A 17,049-nucleotide genomic window follows, 5' to 3' on the forward strand; every position below is an offset into this window, starting at 1 on the left:
AAAGCACATACATCTAATTTACTGCAGGTAAGAGGGCATCGTTTCATAAACCAGGCCTGCTTGGTAGTGAACTAGCAGGCCTGGCTAACATAGCCCACAGGGAAGGTAGCTTGTACGTTTGCCTCATTGTGGTGATAATACAGGGTGGGCCATTTATATGGATACACCTTTATTAAATGGGAATGGTTGGTAATATTAACGTCCTGTTTGTGGCACATTAGTATATGTGAGGGGGCAAACTTTTCAAGATGGGTGGTGACCATAGTGGCCATTTTGAAGTCGGACATCTTGGATCCAACTTTTGTTTTTTCAATAGGAAGAGGGTCATGTGACACATCAAATTTATTGGAAATTTCACAAGAAAAACAATGGTGTTAACGTAACTTTATTCTTTCATGAGTTATGTGTGTTCAATGTCACCAACCATTCCCATTTCATGAAGGTGTATCCATATAAATGGGCCACCCTGTACGTCAGATCTTTGTCATCTTTATATAACTTTTAAATGTTGCCATAAAATTTGATCAGGGGAAATACTGGAGCACTATTGGTCGAGTAAAGGCTAATAATTCCATCTGAATTCCACTTTGCTGAATAATCTTGGAGCCTTGAATTCTTTTTCATTTCTACGATGTGAAGACTAAGACTAAGGCCAATAAAAACACCACGAAGACCCGTCTTTAAATCCATCTTGAGATCCCCCATTCTACTTTTTTGCAGCGGGGACCCCCTGTCAGCATCGTTTTAATAAAGTGAGGGAGACGGGGTCTGCCTGAAGTGTAAGGGCATCTCTCAAAACTCCGCACTCTTGGCCGGTCTATATTTAGGGTGAAGGGTATAAATATAAATACGAAAGAAGCTACAAGGAAGTATGACTCTCGTTATCGCCATCAACCCCTTTCCAGGACAGGTTGCTCTTTGTGCGTTGAACTACACACCTACACACACACAATCCAAACACGTCTACACACACACATCCACACCCCTCACCCCAACCCACCCCCCAAAAAGATCTGCTGTCTTGGCAAAGTGCTTCACTCTCTGAGATGCAGAGGGCTGCAGCAGTGGCGGGGCACAGAAATCCGGGCGCTCCAGAAACTGGGATTTTGGATTAATCCAAAGCTGGCCTTCCCTGGAACTTCTCTCTTTAATTTGAAGTCGGCCTCAGACCTCGTTTGATCCCAGGGATTCCTCGGTTTTAGGTAAGAAAGCGAGATGGGTTTGTGTGCATGGCTCCTACACGTTGCTTGTCTTCCCACACGTCAGGCCACAAAGCTTCTCGAGGATTACCAGACCCCGATTACCCCCAAGGCTTCTGCTTTTTGCCGCGCTATAAATAATTACTCATTTTGGGAGAACTGCAAAGCCGCCCAAAACAGAAATCTTTACCTTATGTCCAACTCAAAACACATCTGCCAAAGTATATATGAGAATATTGGAATATTACGATGATCGCAGTAACGCGATATCTTCATTATTCCACAATTATTCCATATTTCCAGGCTCGTTGCCCAGGGCTACTGGAGCACTGGCTTTGTGTTCAGCATGGAGTGGGGTTCTCGAAGCCCAAGATGATTTGGGGAATTTGCTGACTGCATTTTTCTCAGCTGTCTCTGCGGATGAATTTAGTTCGCTAAAACAGGAATGCCACGCACAGGGCCCGCGTCTTCGTTTCGCAGCTGCCGCGCTACGTGAACCAGCTCCATGTTCTATGCGTGCAGTAAAGTAGCTCGTATGCATTTTCGCATTTGAAACTATGTTATTATGCTTCAGATTTCACTGTCTTACAATTTGGTAACTTCAAATGAATAAATTAATACATCTCACCTAATGTCCAAACCCGTTAAATCATTTGCTTTTTGCTCAACTACAAATGTTAAACTGCCAATACAGACCAATTTAATGATATTAATGAGTCCAGCATATATCAACATTTATCAAAACTGAACATATTTTCAGCAACATCTTGTTGGTCACTATTGAGAAATTGCATTGGTTTGATTGACGTAACCTCTGACCTCCCTGCTATCACGCAGCTATGCCTTTCCCTACACCTGCTCCTGCCAACAAGAGGAAAGCGCCTTCTAAGATCATCACCGACCTGTCCAACATCTCGCAGGAGGGTATGTCTGACTCCCCAGATCAATCAGTAAAGTTTGAACTTTGACCCCGCCCACACACGTCTAATACACCTACAGGCAGAGAGAGAGAGAGAGAGAGACGCGTGACAAACCGCAGGTTTGTTATTAATGACCCGGCCCTGCGTGGACTTTGTGGGACACGGGTGTAATTGCCTTGGACCCGGACCAAGCGCGGGAATTAAACCTGGCTGTGAACTTCTGGATTAATGGTCCAAAGCCTCCAACGGCCCCCCGGAGCCACGGAGCAATTACGTGCCGGAGAGGCTGAAAATGATAAGCATCGCTCTGGTGGTCACAAGATTCCAAAATAAAAAAATGATTACGGTTCATATACGGTAAGTTGTAATCGTCTCCTTATTCCCCTCCCAACCGGATCATCACAGACGTTCGAGGCTTCGAACATCTTGCCGAAGTGACGCGGCGTGAGTGCTTAATCACCCTGTTTACGGAGAAACTCCTTCTGCAATGTGTGTTCACACCTCCGCCGTTCATTTACCGAGCTCGCGCAGATTAAACGGGCCAATACGTACAGGAGACGTTCTGCTGGGACCGTTTATTCCGCTACATAAATACCACGAATACCACGCATGCTCATTTCTGTCCTTTTTCTCCTGTCTCTGCAGTGCAGAATGATTCTGACCAGGAACAACTTGATCTGGGGACCAAAATCAAGACGCCCAAAGACGTGATGCTGGAGGAGCTGTCCCTGATGAAGAACAAGGGCTCCAGAATGTTCCAGATGAGACAGCAGAGGGTGGAGAAATTCATCGTCAGCGAGGAGAATCTGGTGCGCTGATCAATCTGCTATTTCACAGAGACGTGATCGTTGTTGCCTAGACATGACGCTGGAAGTTTCGTGTTCCATCAGAATCTCCAGAATCTGGCTCTGCCTGTGATTGAAACTCCTCCCCCAGTTCCACCCAAGCCCGCCCAACCTGCACATGAAGGTACGTCTTCGTAGTCCAAGTTTGAAGTTTGTGGTGTCTCTGAGATGATTTTTCAGGTTTCCTCTTCTATCCGCGTGCTTTTTACGTGCTAAAGAAGAAGATGCTGAGGCGCTAAAGCAGAAGAAGCGGCGCGAGTACGTGAAGACCTACATATCTCCATGGGAACGGGCCATGAAGGGGGATGAGGAGCTTCGAGCCACCATGCAGCTGCGAATGCCGGGGCCGCGGGAGCACAAGGACCTGCCCAAATACAAGAGCTTCAACAGGTAACATGCCGAACACAGGAAATCCGGCAAAGTGGCGTACGAGGGATCGCTACTAGGCCTGAACATGCGGGAACTTTGAAGATCCCCCGCTACGAAAATGGGACTTTGGCTAGTGGCTAGAAATGGCGATAGGTGTAAAAAGTGCTTTGTCCAGACGGTCGGATCTGGAATTTGTCCCCTCCCCTAAAACATGATCTCCACCGACCGTCATGGCTTCCAAACGTGTGAAGCACTGCAGTTGCTCGGTTATTGGATTATATGGCTCATTTGTTTTATTTTTTCTCTAAAAATGCGACACGACTTCCTGTCTGTACCAAACACTGTGGTTGGTGGACGGTGTTGATGACATAATTTCTGCGAACACCCGCTCAACTTCTATTGGCCGCTCCCCTCCTCGTCCCGCCTCTCTCCTCCTCATTAGCATTTAAAGCTACAGACGGTGAAACGGCGCGTCCTGGTAAATCTCACTGTGGGACTGGATCCAAGTGGCTGTAAAACGAGTTCAGACACAGTATTAGGGGACACTAAGACCCAGGTAGACATAAAAATGAACTCTCGACTGCCCCGGAAGCCGGCGTAGTGAGTATAGGATTGGAGTGATGTGCTCTTTTCTATTACAATGGGATAAAACAATGTAATAATTAGATAAACGTATGTCTACAAGGCTTGCTGAACTACAAAACACTGATGTGAACTACTCACATCGGTGTGGTCCATCCCATCTTCTTATTACACTCCTGCTTATTACCAGTGCTGGAAACGTGCATGAGAACTTGATCCGCGTACGACGCTAAATCTGAAATCTGCTGCAGTAGACTCTGCATTGTGGTCATGGTACTGCTACCCCCCTGCAGGATGGCAGCGCCGTTCGGCGGCTTTGACAAGGCCTCGAAGATGCTGACCTTCGAGATTCCGGAGCTCAAACAAGCTGAGGAGGAGCCGGACCCCGTGCAGGCGCTCCAGTTCCCCATTTCCTCTCGACCCAGCTTCAACCGCACTCCCATTGGCTGGGTCTGCAGCGAGGGCCCCACCCACATCGCCATGGAGCTGGACGCCATCCCCTTCGATGGAGAGACCGATGACCTCTGAAGAACCTTCGGCGAAGGCACACATACACAACCAGGCAGAGCCAGTTGGGACCCCACGAGTAACTTTATTGATATATTGATCATTTTCTTCCAACTGTAAACCTGCATGTCTCTATTACAGCAATGCTACTGATGGCGAGAGAGACACTCAGTCTGCACTGTGAGAGATGTGTTGGGCCACGCTGGCCAATGTGTCTAATTCTAATTCAACCATTTAATTCATTCACACAACTGATACGAGCAAATGTTAAAAATCAAGCAAGATTTGCCAGTTTAAAAAAGTGTTGTTGGAGCCCATTTTGTGAACCACCCACAAAAAAATGTGCATCGTTCCCAGTTCTCAGGCTTAATTGCATAACTGTATTAAAATCTGTTCATGCGTTCTGTATTAAAATCTGGTTCGTGTGTATCACCAACGTCCCACCAGACAGGCCCAGAGCCATCTATAGTGCTGCATGGCATTTGTGTGCAGTGAAAACAAGCAAACTGACCAATCCCCTCCTTTCATCGGGCACATTTAATGCCACATTTAAGGATCAGCAGGGGGTTTGGGAACGGAACCAACTTTCATGTAAGTAATGCCCAGTCTGTAATTACGTAATTCTACTATGGACATGAGGGCAAAGCCCCACATGCAGGACTGAGATTCTGCATTCTGCAACCGGAGGTCATTAAGCATCAAAATGAGCATGAACAGGACATATCATCATACACCATGTGTGTAAATGTGCAATGGGAATTTTTTTCCCCTTTCGGCCAATGTGCTGCATTAAAACACTGAAGATCTGTCTGTGCAACGCTTAACAGCTCTAAGCTCGGTTTTCTAAGCACCAACATTTGGGAAAAGAACACTGACTTTGGAATTTATCAGAAGATGGAAAATTATATTATTACATATTTCAAATCTTGAATCTGGACACTGCAGCCATAAACCACAACTACACAAAGGTCTGATGACCTATTTTTTCTTTTATCTGTCTGTCTATTTATCTGTCTTTCTGTCTATCTGCCTGTCTATTTCGCTGTCTGTCTGTCGTTCTATCCATCTCTCTGTCTGTCTCTCTGTCTGTCTGTCCATCTGACTGTCTATATATTTCTCTGTCTGTCCGTCTGACTGTCTATCTCTCTGTCTATCTGCCTGTCTATCTCGCTGTCTGTCTGTCTGTCATTCTATCCATCTCTCTGTCCATCTGACTGTCTATATATTTCTCTGTCTGTCCGTCTGACTGTCTATCTCTCTGTCTGTCTATCTATCTATCTGTCTGTCTATACATTTCTCAGTCTGTCTGTCTGTCTGTCTGTCTGTCTGTCGGTCCATCTGACTGTCTATATATTTCTCTGTCTGTCTGTCTGTCTATCTCTCTGTCTATCTGCCTGTCTATCTTGCTGTCTGTCTGTCTGTCATTCTATCCATCTCTCTGTCTGTCTGTCCATCTGACTGTCTATATATTTCTCTGTCTGTCCGTCTGACTGTCTATCTCTCTGTCTGTCTATCTATCTATCTGTCTGTCTATACATTTCTCAGTCTGTCTGTCTGTCTGTCTGTTTGTCTGTCTGTCTGTCGGTCCATCTGACTGTCTATATATTTCTCTGTCTGTCTGTCTGTCTATCTCTCTGTCTATCTGCCTGTCTATCTTGCTGTCTGTCTGTCTGTCATTCTATCCATCTCTCTGTCTGTCTGTCCATCTGACTGTCTATATATTTCTCTGTCTGTCTGTCTGTCTATCTATCTCTCTGTCTATCTGCCTGTCTATCTTGCTGTCTGTCTGTCTGTCATTCTATCCATCTCTCTGTCTGTCTCTCTGTCTGTCTGTCCATCTGACTGTCTATCTATCTCTCTGTCTATCTGCCTGTCTATCTTGCTGTCTGTCTGTCTGTCATTCTATCCATCTCTCTGTCCATCTGACTGTCTATATATTTCTCTGTCCGTCTGACTGTCTATCTCTCTGTCTGTCTATCTATCTATCTGTCTGTCTATACATTTCTCTGTCTGTCTGTCTGTCTGTCTGTCTGTCTATCTATCTGTCTGTCTGTCTGTCTGTCTGTCTGTATTGGATAGTGGGATGGTAGAAGCCTAGCAGGTAACACACTCGCCTATGAACCAGAAGACCCAGGTTCAAACCCCACTTACTACCATCATGTCCCTGAGCAAGACACTTAACCCTGAGTGTCTCCAGGGGGGGACTGTCCCTGTAACTACTGACTGTAAGTCGCTCTGGATGAGGGCGTCTGGTAAATGCTCTAAATGTACTGTCTGTCTGTCTATATTTCTCTCTATCTGTCTGTCTGTCCACCCACTATTCGTGTATAATGTTGTCGGGAACGCCCCCTCAGTAAGTCGCGGCTGCCGAGTTCTCGCGAGATTTGCTCTGTCCCGCTGCAGCGCTGTTTGACAGCAGTACGCAGCTGCGGAGGTCGCGGCCGCTCGGTTCTTTGCGGCTGCGGCTCCGTGCGGCTGCGTCTCCGCCGGCTGCAGGAAGGTGAGTAAAAGGAGGTTTTATTCCGCGCGTAGCGGACGCGGGCGACGCGTCCAGATGCTGCGTTGGCGTGACATGGCGTGGCGTGGCGTGGATTTGCCCTTCTGCTCTTTAACGCTCTTTTCTTTTTTTATTCATTTCAGTAGGTCGGACTTTTTAAACGCGCTACTGATATGAGGAGGATTTCTTTATTGATGAAATGAACAAGGTGCGTTATATTCTGCAGACGCGGGACTTGTTGACAGTGTCCACATGTTTCAGTGTTTTATTTCCACCATCATTTCCAGGTGCGGATATTTCCCGGCTACGCTGTAATGAAGTAAAGTTTTTATTACCGTTATTATTGGTACTATAGCTGCACGCGTTCGCATTTTCACGTTGACGGCCACGGCGTACGTCGGGTGACGTCATCAGTCGTTCTGCTGAGCGAGCCGCTGGTGTGGTGACGTCACTGTACTGTACCCACGGGGGGGGCGGGGGGGGGGGGGGGGGGCAGACTCACAAAATATTACCCTACAAGACTAATATATGAATCATATTATCCGATGCATTTTATAATACATATATAAAGGCATAATTCTATATACACAAAAAATTAAAAAGATGACTATTTTATTGCTTTTGGATTATGCATATCTATGTCACAACACTGCAGTACACAACACAATTTAATCTTTTTATTTCTGCTCTAAATTATAACCTGAGAGTGAGGAGGAGGAGGAGCGTCACTGTCTTCCTCCTGTCAGATGTGCTGGGAGGAGTACAGGACGGGAACGATTGGATTTTATCAGCTTCCTTTTTCCCTTGTTAAAAACGGGGTGGTGAAGGTACCAGAAATAATACGTTCCACTGGAAGCTCAGTCGTCGGAACGTGAGGGTCCTGCTCGTGACGCGTGGACAAAGTTCACAGAACAATAAAACCAACAGCGTGGGATTCCTCGTACAAATATAAATATCTTCCGGTCGGTCGGCCTTTTGTTAGCTGTGAAACTCGAACAAGGAGCTTTAAAAGAGGCCGGCGCAGAGCCAGCTGCAGAATCTCCTTTCCATTCCAAATGATGGCTTATTACAGCTTTAGAACATCTTTTGTCAGGGCGAGAATAAATAGGACTTTTTGGTTTGTCTTCCTATATACAACCGTAGAGCTGCTACTCCTCACGACGACATGTCGTACAAACATATAGAACATGGAGTAGATTCCTCATGCCGGTTTTACTTCAATCACTCAATACAGAATGCCAATATCAAAAATCATTTAATTACTAAAAGTTGTGGTTGTGATAAAGTGACGTGATTGTCACATGTGATACACAGGAGCACAGCACACGATGCACACAGTGAAATTAGTCCTCTGCATTTAACCCATCACCCTGAGTGAGCAGTGGGCACCATGACAGGCGTCCGGGGAGCAGTGTGTGGGGACGGTGCTTTGCTCAGTGGCACCTCAGTGGCACCTTGGCGGATCGGGATTCGAACCGGCAACCTTCTGATTATGGGGCCGCTTCCTTAACCGCTAGGCCACCACTGCCCCGATGTGGAGACTCAACGGCACGTTTCAAAAGTGAAAGTGAAGTGATTGTCACATGTGATGCACAGCAGCACAGCACATGGTGCACACGGTGACACGTGTCCTCTGTATTGAACCGTCACCCTCAGTGAGCTATGGGCACCATGACCGGCGCCCGGGGAGCAGCGTGTGGGGACGGGGCTCAGCTCAGTGGGACCTCTTTCCTGCAAACTCATCCAGAGACATTAAACACTTCTTAACCAAGGTGCCAGGCGGCCAAAAAACTTTATTATTATTACTGTTATTATTAATGTTATTGATAAATTGTAAAATGTAAAAACATTAGCAGTGGGCGGGACTGAATGATGAGTAACGGATTAATTATCCCTGTCAATTGAAAAATGAAGAGTTTTTTTTGCTGGTCTTGATTATTGATTATTGACTTTATTAAGTGAAGAGTTTGTGAAACACGGTGACACGTGTCCTCTGTATTTAACCGTCACCCTCGGTGAGCTGTGGGCACCATGACAGGCGCCCGGGGAGCAGCGTGTGGGGACGCACCTTGGCGGATCGGGATTCGAACCCGCAATCGTCTGATTACGGCTCCGCCTCCTCACCCGCTAGGCCACCGCCGCCCCCTTCTTCTTCGTTTCTGACATCTCACCCCTTGATCCTGAGCCAGTGTGAGTTTAGGCTTGTTGAGTGTCTGCAGCAGCCAGGCTCGTCTTGTACTGTCCTCGTCCCCGGGCTGAATACGCGTGACGATGACCAGAGGCATCAGTATATCATCTCCTTTCATCCAATTCGATGAGAGCGATGTTGGCACATGAATAAAAAAATGATAATAATAAATTGTAGAAATGCTTGCTAGGATGCGCCAGTTGTAGTTTTGCCTTTCGCCGGGCGTTTGTGAGTCTTTGGAAGTGGATGAGTGGATCTTGACCTGTTCTACATCCATCCATTATCTCCAGGCCAGGGTGACGGGGACCTGCAGACTCTTATAATAAAGTCGGTCTGTACTAGTTATGCGTGGAAATAAACAATAAATCATTAATGAAGTACGGACATAAATGGGGATGTTGATTAGCGATTGTAAAATATTGCTTTTAAATATCATCTGTTACCATGTTGTTAGTCAAAGGGGTTAATATTGGACATTCAGCCAATAAATCTGTGCATCTTAATTAACAGCTATTACTAAATGTACTACTACATTAATAAAAACCTCACTGTGTCCACCAGTTACATAGAACCCTGCCTCGTTAATCATTAATGAATGAAAGGAGCTTGTTGTATAGTTGCGGTTCAGCTAATTGTTGGAATATTGACAGTTCGGATATTAATGTCATGAGTGGCAGTCGTGTGGCCAAGCTGTCACGAGCTGCACATTCCTGCACGTTTTAATTGGAGAATCACGTGTGTCTCTCTCGTCCACCACTATGTGTCCTGAACATGAGAGAACCGCTGCTCCGTCTGGAACGGGACGTTCCTGCTGAGTTGGAAGTTCTCGCTTTGGTGTAGATCCCACCTCACAGCAGGGAAGAGATCAGTTCTCGCCCGCTGCGAGAAAGGGAACTACAGAACGTTTTCAAGTTCTGCATAATGAAGTTTCCTATGAAATATGATGCATATCATCAAGAGTTTGGTACTTATACCTGATTATATCTGATATATTGATCACTATCTGTAAAAGAGGAATCGGATTTTAAATTGTATAACATGCATTAGAGAAGACTCAACAGCACTAAATCAGGGTGGTAGTAGCCTAGCGGGTAACACACTTGCCTATGAACCAGAAGACCCAGGTTCAAACCCCACTTACTACCATCGTGTCCCTGAGCAAGACACTTAACCCTGAGTGTCTCCAGGGGGGGACTGTCCCTGTCACTACTGACTGTAAGTCGCTCTGGATAAGGGCGTCTGGTAAATACTGTAAAAGTAAATTCAGGCTTCAGTGTTGTTTAAGTGTTCACCACTAGATGGAGCCACCAGATATCAGAATGAAGATCACCCATTGTGACAGGATCAAACAGAATAATTCATGTGTTGAAATTTTTGGAAATTTTACAGAGTAGAAGGAACCGTCAGGCTCCTGGAGGCAGCCGAGGAGACAACGCTGCCCGGATTCCCAGGCCCAGCTGTGTGGTGCAGGGCTGCATGAGGGTCAGCTGCTCCACCACCTGCCCTGCCGGGCAGCGCCCCCTTCTGCCCCTGTTCCACGCTGGTGGACGAGTGGATTTAACCTCCTTTACATCCTGTTGCATTTATGGCACTGAACCAGGATCTGCATGGAGGGTGGAGCAGGGGTTGTGGCTGTGAAGAAACCTTCAGGGGGGTGTTGTGGAGTTCTTGCTGTGGAGGACAGAGGTTTCCAGTTTTGCTTTGTAGAAAGTAGATTTATCAGAGGTGAGGTTAGTGGAGAAGTTGCGCAGGACTTTCTGATAATGCAGCAGGTCCGAGTCAGCAGGTCCATGTCTCAGATAGCCAGGGAGCAGGGGAAGAGGTCCTCTTGGGTTTGGAAGATGATCCATAGAAAGTGAAAGTGAGGAGAGTGGTTCCAGGGGTAAGGAGAAGAATGAGGTTGTGCAGGAAGAGACAGATGAAGGTGAGACAGAGTGAAGGTTATGTTGAATGAATGACTGATGCTGGTCAGTCTTGGATCTGATGGGTGAAGTGAGGGTGAAGGACAAAGTGGGGGTCAGAGATGTGAAGTGGAGTGGAAGAAAGGTCTGTAGGCGGAGATGGACGACTGAAGACCAGGTCCAGGACAGTCCATCTGTTGGAGCTGCTGATAAGGAATCAGTGCTGGGTTCTGCTGCAAGTTTACATGTACAAATTTTATTTAAAATCTTGACGTGCACAGCGATATTTTATTGTTTATTCTTTTCGCATGGAAGACGCGGTGGAAGAGAAGGACGTCCACGCCCAGCTGCACACGTCCTCTCACTGCTTCATGCTGCTGAGTTTTGGGAAGCCGGCCATCGGCAGCATGAACCTTCAGTGCTGCGAAGCTGAATCAGCACTGGTCACTGTGTCCATTCCAACATGCACGCACACACACACACACACACACACAGTCAGAGGACGGAGGCTTTGACAGTATTGCTGAGGCTTGTCCTGGAAAAAGTCCTCACACTTGATCCTGTCCTATTTTGTGGCTCCGTGGGTGCAGGGGGATTTGGAGCATCATGTCTGAGTTATTATATTAGACCAGAGAAGAGGGCACACTGAATGTAACCTGCGAGTGTGTGTGTGTGTGTGTGTGTGTGATACTTTAAGATTCAATTAAGATGCACAAGTCGGTACTGTAACCGGAAAGAGCCATTTTTTAAATAACTCTTTCATTCCCAACTCCCCATGCGACATGTCCACTGTCCTCTCTCTCTCTCTCTCTCTCTCTGCTTGGTTTATGGGACAGTCGTGGTGGAACCAGCATGACAGGGTGGAGCAGCAGGGTGTTCCTGTAGTATAACTGTGTACGGTGCTGTAATTATCTAACAGTGTTAAAACAGTGAAATATGGCATAAAACTCTTATCGTGATATCGATGTAACCATGGACGACAGGCAGTATATTTAAGTACATTTAAAAGTCCATGTCCATAGCAGAATAATGAAAAATGCTGGTTCAAATTTTATCATGCAGTCCCTCCAGGATTCCAAGATTTTATTTTGGAATTTTAAAATCATAATGACAGGCCGGGACGCCCCTGCTCATTTTCCTGCCGCATGACTGACAGATTGAAGGCTTTTCTCATTTGATTTATGGGTTTGCAGTATTTTAAACTCTGGATTTAAGGATTACTGGTCATTTAGTCATGATATTTAAGGCCTTAATTTTATAAAGCTCAGTGGAAGTCCTGCCGTGCGCTTTGTGCTCTGGGTACAATCAGAATCTGTCCCGTTGCTTGTAACAGTAAGCCATTGTGAGTTGTGCTGTAATATATACATGTGTAGACTCTTGTAATGGTGTGATATGGTAGAGTGTTTGTTTTAAAAGGTGTAATTGTGTACCGGGATGTTACAGTGTAACCATGTAATTGTGTTGAGTTCTGTAATAGTGTAACAGGGCTGTTACTGTAAAGACTGGTGCACTTCTGTAATGGGGTAATGGGGTAACGGTTTCTCTCAATTCATGGTTCATGGTTGGGGGTTTGGAATCCAGAAAGAGGACTACATAAAAATGGAGGCCATGGGTTCAGATTAAAGTGAAAGTTAAGTGTTTATCATTGTGAAACACTGCAGCACAGCACATGATAACACAGTGAAATGTGTCCTCTGTATTTAACCGTCACCCTTGGTGAGCAGTGGGCACCATGAGAGGCGTTCGGGGAGCAGCGTGTGGGGACGGGGACCTCGGTGGCACCTTGCGGACTGGGATTGTCAGAGATGTCAGAAAGGGACTTGCCCAGCTCATTTACACACACACACACACACACACACACACACACACACACACACCAGGGCTGTGCAATTTGTCCAAAAATGAATTTCTGTGATGATATCTACTCTGCACCCCACTTGAACTCTGTTCCTGCACAACATCAACTGTGCACAGTTTTACCCAAGTATATAGCCGAACACCACGAGAAATAAATGTGAAAAAGAATTCAGGGAGTAAAGTAGACCAATTTTTAAAAACGTTTTTACCTAAATCCCCCTCCTCCCTTTTCCTCCACCCCTGCAGGAGCCCAGTTTACTCGGTGCGGTTGCCAAGGCTTCTCCACGGCAGCATATCCTGGCAACAAAGCACTGGAATTATGCCACCATCAGGAATTAAAAGGGGATTTGAGAGAGAGAGAGAGTGTGTGTGTGTGTGCGTGCGCGTGTGAGTGAAGTGATTGTTATACACAGCAGCACAGTACACAGTGACACAGTGAAACATGTCCTCTGTATTTAACCATCACCCTGAGTGAGCAGTGGGCACCATGACAGGCGCCCGGGGAGCAGTGTGTGGGGACGGTGCTTTGCTCAGTGGTACCTTGGCAGATCGGGATTCGAGCCGGCAACCTTCTGATTACTTCCTTAACCGCTGCGCCACCACTGCCCCAGTGAGTCTGACTGTGTGTGTGTGTGTGAGACACTGTGTGTGTGTTTGTGGACGTGTGACAGTGTATGTGTATGTATGTGTGTGTGTGTGTGTATATATGTATGTGGGTGTGTGACAGTGTGTGTGTGTATATGTATGTGGGTGTGTGTGACAGTGTGTGTGTGTATGTATGTATGTGGGTGTGTGTGACAGTGTGTGTGTATGTATGTAGGTGTGTGTATGTGTGTGTGTGTGTGGGCGTGTGGGTATGTGTGTGTGTGTGGGTGTGTGTGGACGTGTGTGTGTGTGTACATGTGTGTGAGTGTGTATGTGTGTGTATGTGTGTGTGTGGGTGTATGTGTGTGTGTGTGAACGAGGGCCAGTTTCGGGTCTTTATAATCTCTGCCAGCCTGTTATGCAACATGTTTACAAACAGAAGCACCCAGGAAACCAGCCCAGTCGTGATTGACAGGTTCAGTGTGTAAATGGGGGACAGGCGGCCCGGTTGCCGCACATTCAGTTTGAAGGTCGTCTGGACAGGACACTCAGCACAGAAATGCACAAAACAAAATACATTATGGTGTTTTATCCAATTGTTTTTACATTTACATACATTTACAGTATTTATCAGACGCCCTTATCCAGAGCGACTTACAATCAGTAGTTACAGGGACAGTCTCCCTGGAGCAACTCAGGGTTAGGTGTCTTGCTCAGGGACACAATGGTAGTAAGTGGGATTTGAACCTGGGTCTTCTGGTTCATAGGTGAGTGTGTTAACAGTACTATTAGTAACCCAGTACGTCTTCATGGATTAAGTGAAGTGAAAGTGAAGTGACTGTCATTGTGAAACACTGCAGCACAGCACGGTGAAATGTGTCCTCTGTATTTAACCATCACCCTGAGTAGTGGTTAGCATGAAAGGCACCTGGGCAACTTTCTCATTATGGGTCTGTTTCCTTACACGCTAGGCCACCACGGCACCCTAAAATCCTGCAGCACTCGAAAGGTCCCCTGCTTATGTCAGCACATATCCAGGCCCGTCTAAAGTTTTGCAGAGACCACCTGGACAATCCAGGACAACTGATCTGTATTAAGAAAAGGAAGAATGGTGATGAATGATGAATGTATCGTGAGATTTTGGGCAAAGACCTCCTTCCATCAGTGAGAGCACTGAAGATGGATCTTCCAGTATGACAATGATCCCAAACACACTGCCCGGGCAATGAAGGAGTGGCTATGTAAAAAGGATTACCAGTGTCCAGACCCCAATCCAATAGACAATCTATGTCCAGCAACAGCCCCAAAACATCACAGCTCTTGAGAAGATCTGCATAGAACAATAGGCCAAAATACCAGCTACAGTGTGTGCAAACCTTGGTGAGAACATACAGGAAACGTTTGATCTCTGTCATTGCCAAGCAAGATTACATTACAGTATTGAGGTGAACTTTTGCTGTTGGCCAAATACATATTTTCAGCACCATTACATTTACATTTACAGCATTTTTCAGACGGCCTTATCCAGAGCGACTTACAATCAGTAGTTACAGGAACAGTCTCCCCCTGGAGACACTCAGGGTTAAGTGTCTTGCTCAGGGACACAATGGTAGTAAGTGGGATTCGAACTCGTGTCTTCTGGTTCATAGGCAAGTGTGTTACCCACTAGGCTACTACCACCCTATACAATATACAATATACAAATATACAATTATACAAATAAATGCTTTAAAAACCATATCATGTGATTTCCTGTATTTTTTTTACATTTACAGTCTCTCACAGTTGAAGTGTATTACAGACCTCCTCTTTTTTTAAGTGGGACAACTGGCCCAATTGGTGGCTGCCCCACCGTACCTACTCAATTCTGACAGGTTAGATTTAAAGACTCACAACTGGAACCCACCTGATCTGTAGCACGGCCTGAACGCACAGTGCACTTATATTTACTGGATTAATTTGAATCTATCATGATGCTTTATTCTTGGAACAATAATCTTGTTGAATTGTGAAACTAGTGATTGACAGGAATCTATTTTTTTCCCCAGACAGGTAGGACAGAGGGGAGTCAGTTTCCAGTAGCCGAGGACACTGGAGGGCGGGACTTACTCAACAGCCTCAGCAGCAAATCATCTGCAAGAAGAATAGAGGGGGGAGGGGCTTCTCTGGCCATTCTGGGCGTTCCCAAAGCCTGTGCCACGCCTCCACTTCGCCCCGCTGTCTCCACATTCTCTTCCTTCGTTTATATTTTCACACTCACATGGGAGTGACATAGAGAGATGTCGTAGTACACACACACCTCAGCGTGGTTCCTGCGTTGTGTGTGTGTCCCATCGTCTTGGGGACGATGTCACCAGCCGTGTTGGACTGGCCGAAGTGAGATCCACTCTAGGATGTCGTGGAAGCGGAACTACTTTGCCTCGGGCAGCGGCGGGCTGCACGGTGCCTTCACCCCGCGCACTATGACCTCCATCGCCCCCAGCAAAGGCCTCAGCAACGAGCCGGGCCAGAACAGCTGCTTCCTCAACAGCGCGCTGCAGGTAGGGGGCGGAGTTGTGCTGCCTTACACCAACGTTTACCCCATTGTCTCTAGCAAATCTTTTATTATTCCTTCAATGGGTTTGTGGTGTGTGGTGCTGCATGCAGTCTGCTTTAGAACACTGTGGAACCGATGGTACAGCTCAGATTTTTTACATCCCTCCATTAGGATTGCATTAGTGATGGCAGAAAAGATGACTGAAAAATTATTTACGCTTATTTTTAGTGCCTCAGGTTGGGAATCAGTTTTACTAAATACACAAGATTACTTCCCAAATCCCAAAATTTTAACAAAAAGGTGCCATGTCTTGGTGTCACATAGGATGTAGTGAATGGGGCATGTTCTCTAGTGTCACATTCACCAGTTTCCCCACTGGGCGTGGAATTAAAGTGCCTGATAACCTGCATGGCGGTGTCGGTAGTGGGCGTGGTCACGTTGACTGGAATTAAAGCCCCTGATAACCTGCATGTTGGTGTTGGTAGTGGGCGTGGTCACGTTGACTGGAATTAAAGCCCCTGATAACCTGCATGTTGGTGTTGGTAGTGGGCGTGGTCACGTTGACTGGAATTAAAGCGCCTGATAACCTGCATGTTGGTGTTGGTAGTGGGCGTGGTCATGTTGACTGGAATTAAAGCGCCTGATAACCTGCATGTTGGTGTTGGTAGTGGGCGTGGTCACGTTCACTAGGAATTAAAGCGCCTGATAACCTGCATGTTGGTGTTGGTAGTGGGCGTGGTCACGTTGACTGGAATTAAAGCACCTGATAACCTGCATGTTGGTGTCGGTAGTGGGCGTGGTCAAATTCGCTGTAATTAAAGCGCCTGATATAACCTGCATGTTGGTGTTGGTAGTGGGCGTGGTCATGTTGACTGGAATTAAAGCACCTGATAACCTGCATGTTGGTGTTGGTAGTGGGTGTGGTCACGTTCACTAGAATTAAAGCGCCTGATAACCTGCATGTTGGTGTCGGTAGTGGGTGTGGTCACGTTGACTGGAATTAAAGCACCTGATAACCTGCATGTTGGTGTTGGTAGTGGGCGTGGTCAAATTCGCTGTAATT

General features: G+C 46.4%; 2 protein-coding genes across 2 annotated transcripts in view; both read left to right on the plus strand.

Annotated features, from left to right (window-relative positions):
* Positions 1–1,013: 1,013 nt before the first annotated feature.
* On the plus strand, positions 1,014–4,862 carry LOC114764956 (myozenin-1-like). The gene is made up of 6 exons (XM_028954959.1): positions 1,014–1,202; positions 2,037–2,123; positions 2,765–2,928; positions 3,010–3,088; positions 3,183–3,354; positions 4,209–4,862. Exons 2-6 carry the CDS (start codon positions 2,039–2,041, stop codon positions 4,441–4,443), a joined length of 735 nt encoding a protein of 244 aa, XP_028810792.1. The 5' UTR covers positions 1,014–1,202; positions 2,037–2,038; the 3' UTR covers positions 4,444–4,862.
* A 1,955-nt stretch (positions 4,863–6,817) lies between these two features.
* Positions 6,818–17,049, plus strand: part of LOC114764417 (inactive ubiquitin carboxyl-terminal hydrolase 54-like) — a 135,729-nt gene continuing 125,497 nt past the window's right edge. Inside the window, 2 exon segments of the mRNA XM_028954050.1 lie at positions 6,818–6,922; positions 15,499–15,990. Of these exon segments, the coding sequence (XP_028809883.1) occupies positions 15,844–15,990 (147 nt within the window). The 5' untranslated portion in view covers positions 6,818–6,922; positions 15,499–15,843.

Source organism: Denticeps clupeoides, chromosome 15, assembly GCF_900700375.1.
Source record: "Denticeps clupeoides chromosome 15, fDenClu1.1, whole genome shotgun sequence".
In the NCBI taxonomy this organism is placed as follows: Eukaryota; Metazoa; Chordata; class Actinopteri; order Clupeiformes; family Denticipitidae; genus Denticeps; species Denticeps clupeoides.

What these genes read in the sequence shown, in the direction of transcription:
- LOC114764956 (XM_028954959.1), top strand. Translation starts at nt 2,039, where the DNA reads ATGCCTTTCCCTACACCTGCTCCTGCCAACAAGAGGAAAGCGCCTTCT. An exon ending in GTCCAACATCTCGCAGGAGG is followed by an intron (nt 2,124 to 2,764) that starts GTATGTCTGACT and finishes CTGTCTCTGCAG; the next exon opens with TGCAGAATGATTCTGACCAG. An exon ending in AAATACAAGAGCTTCAACAG is followed by an intron (nt 3,355 to 4,208) that starts GTAACATGCCGA and finishes ACCCCCCTGCAG; the next exon opens with GATGGCAGCGCCGTTCGGCG.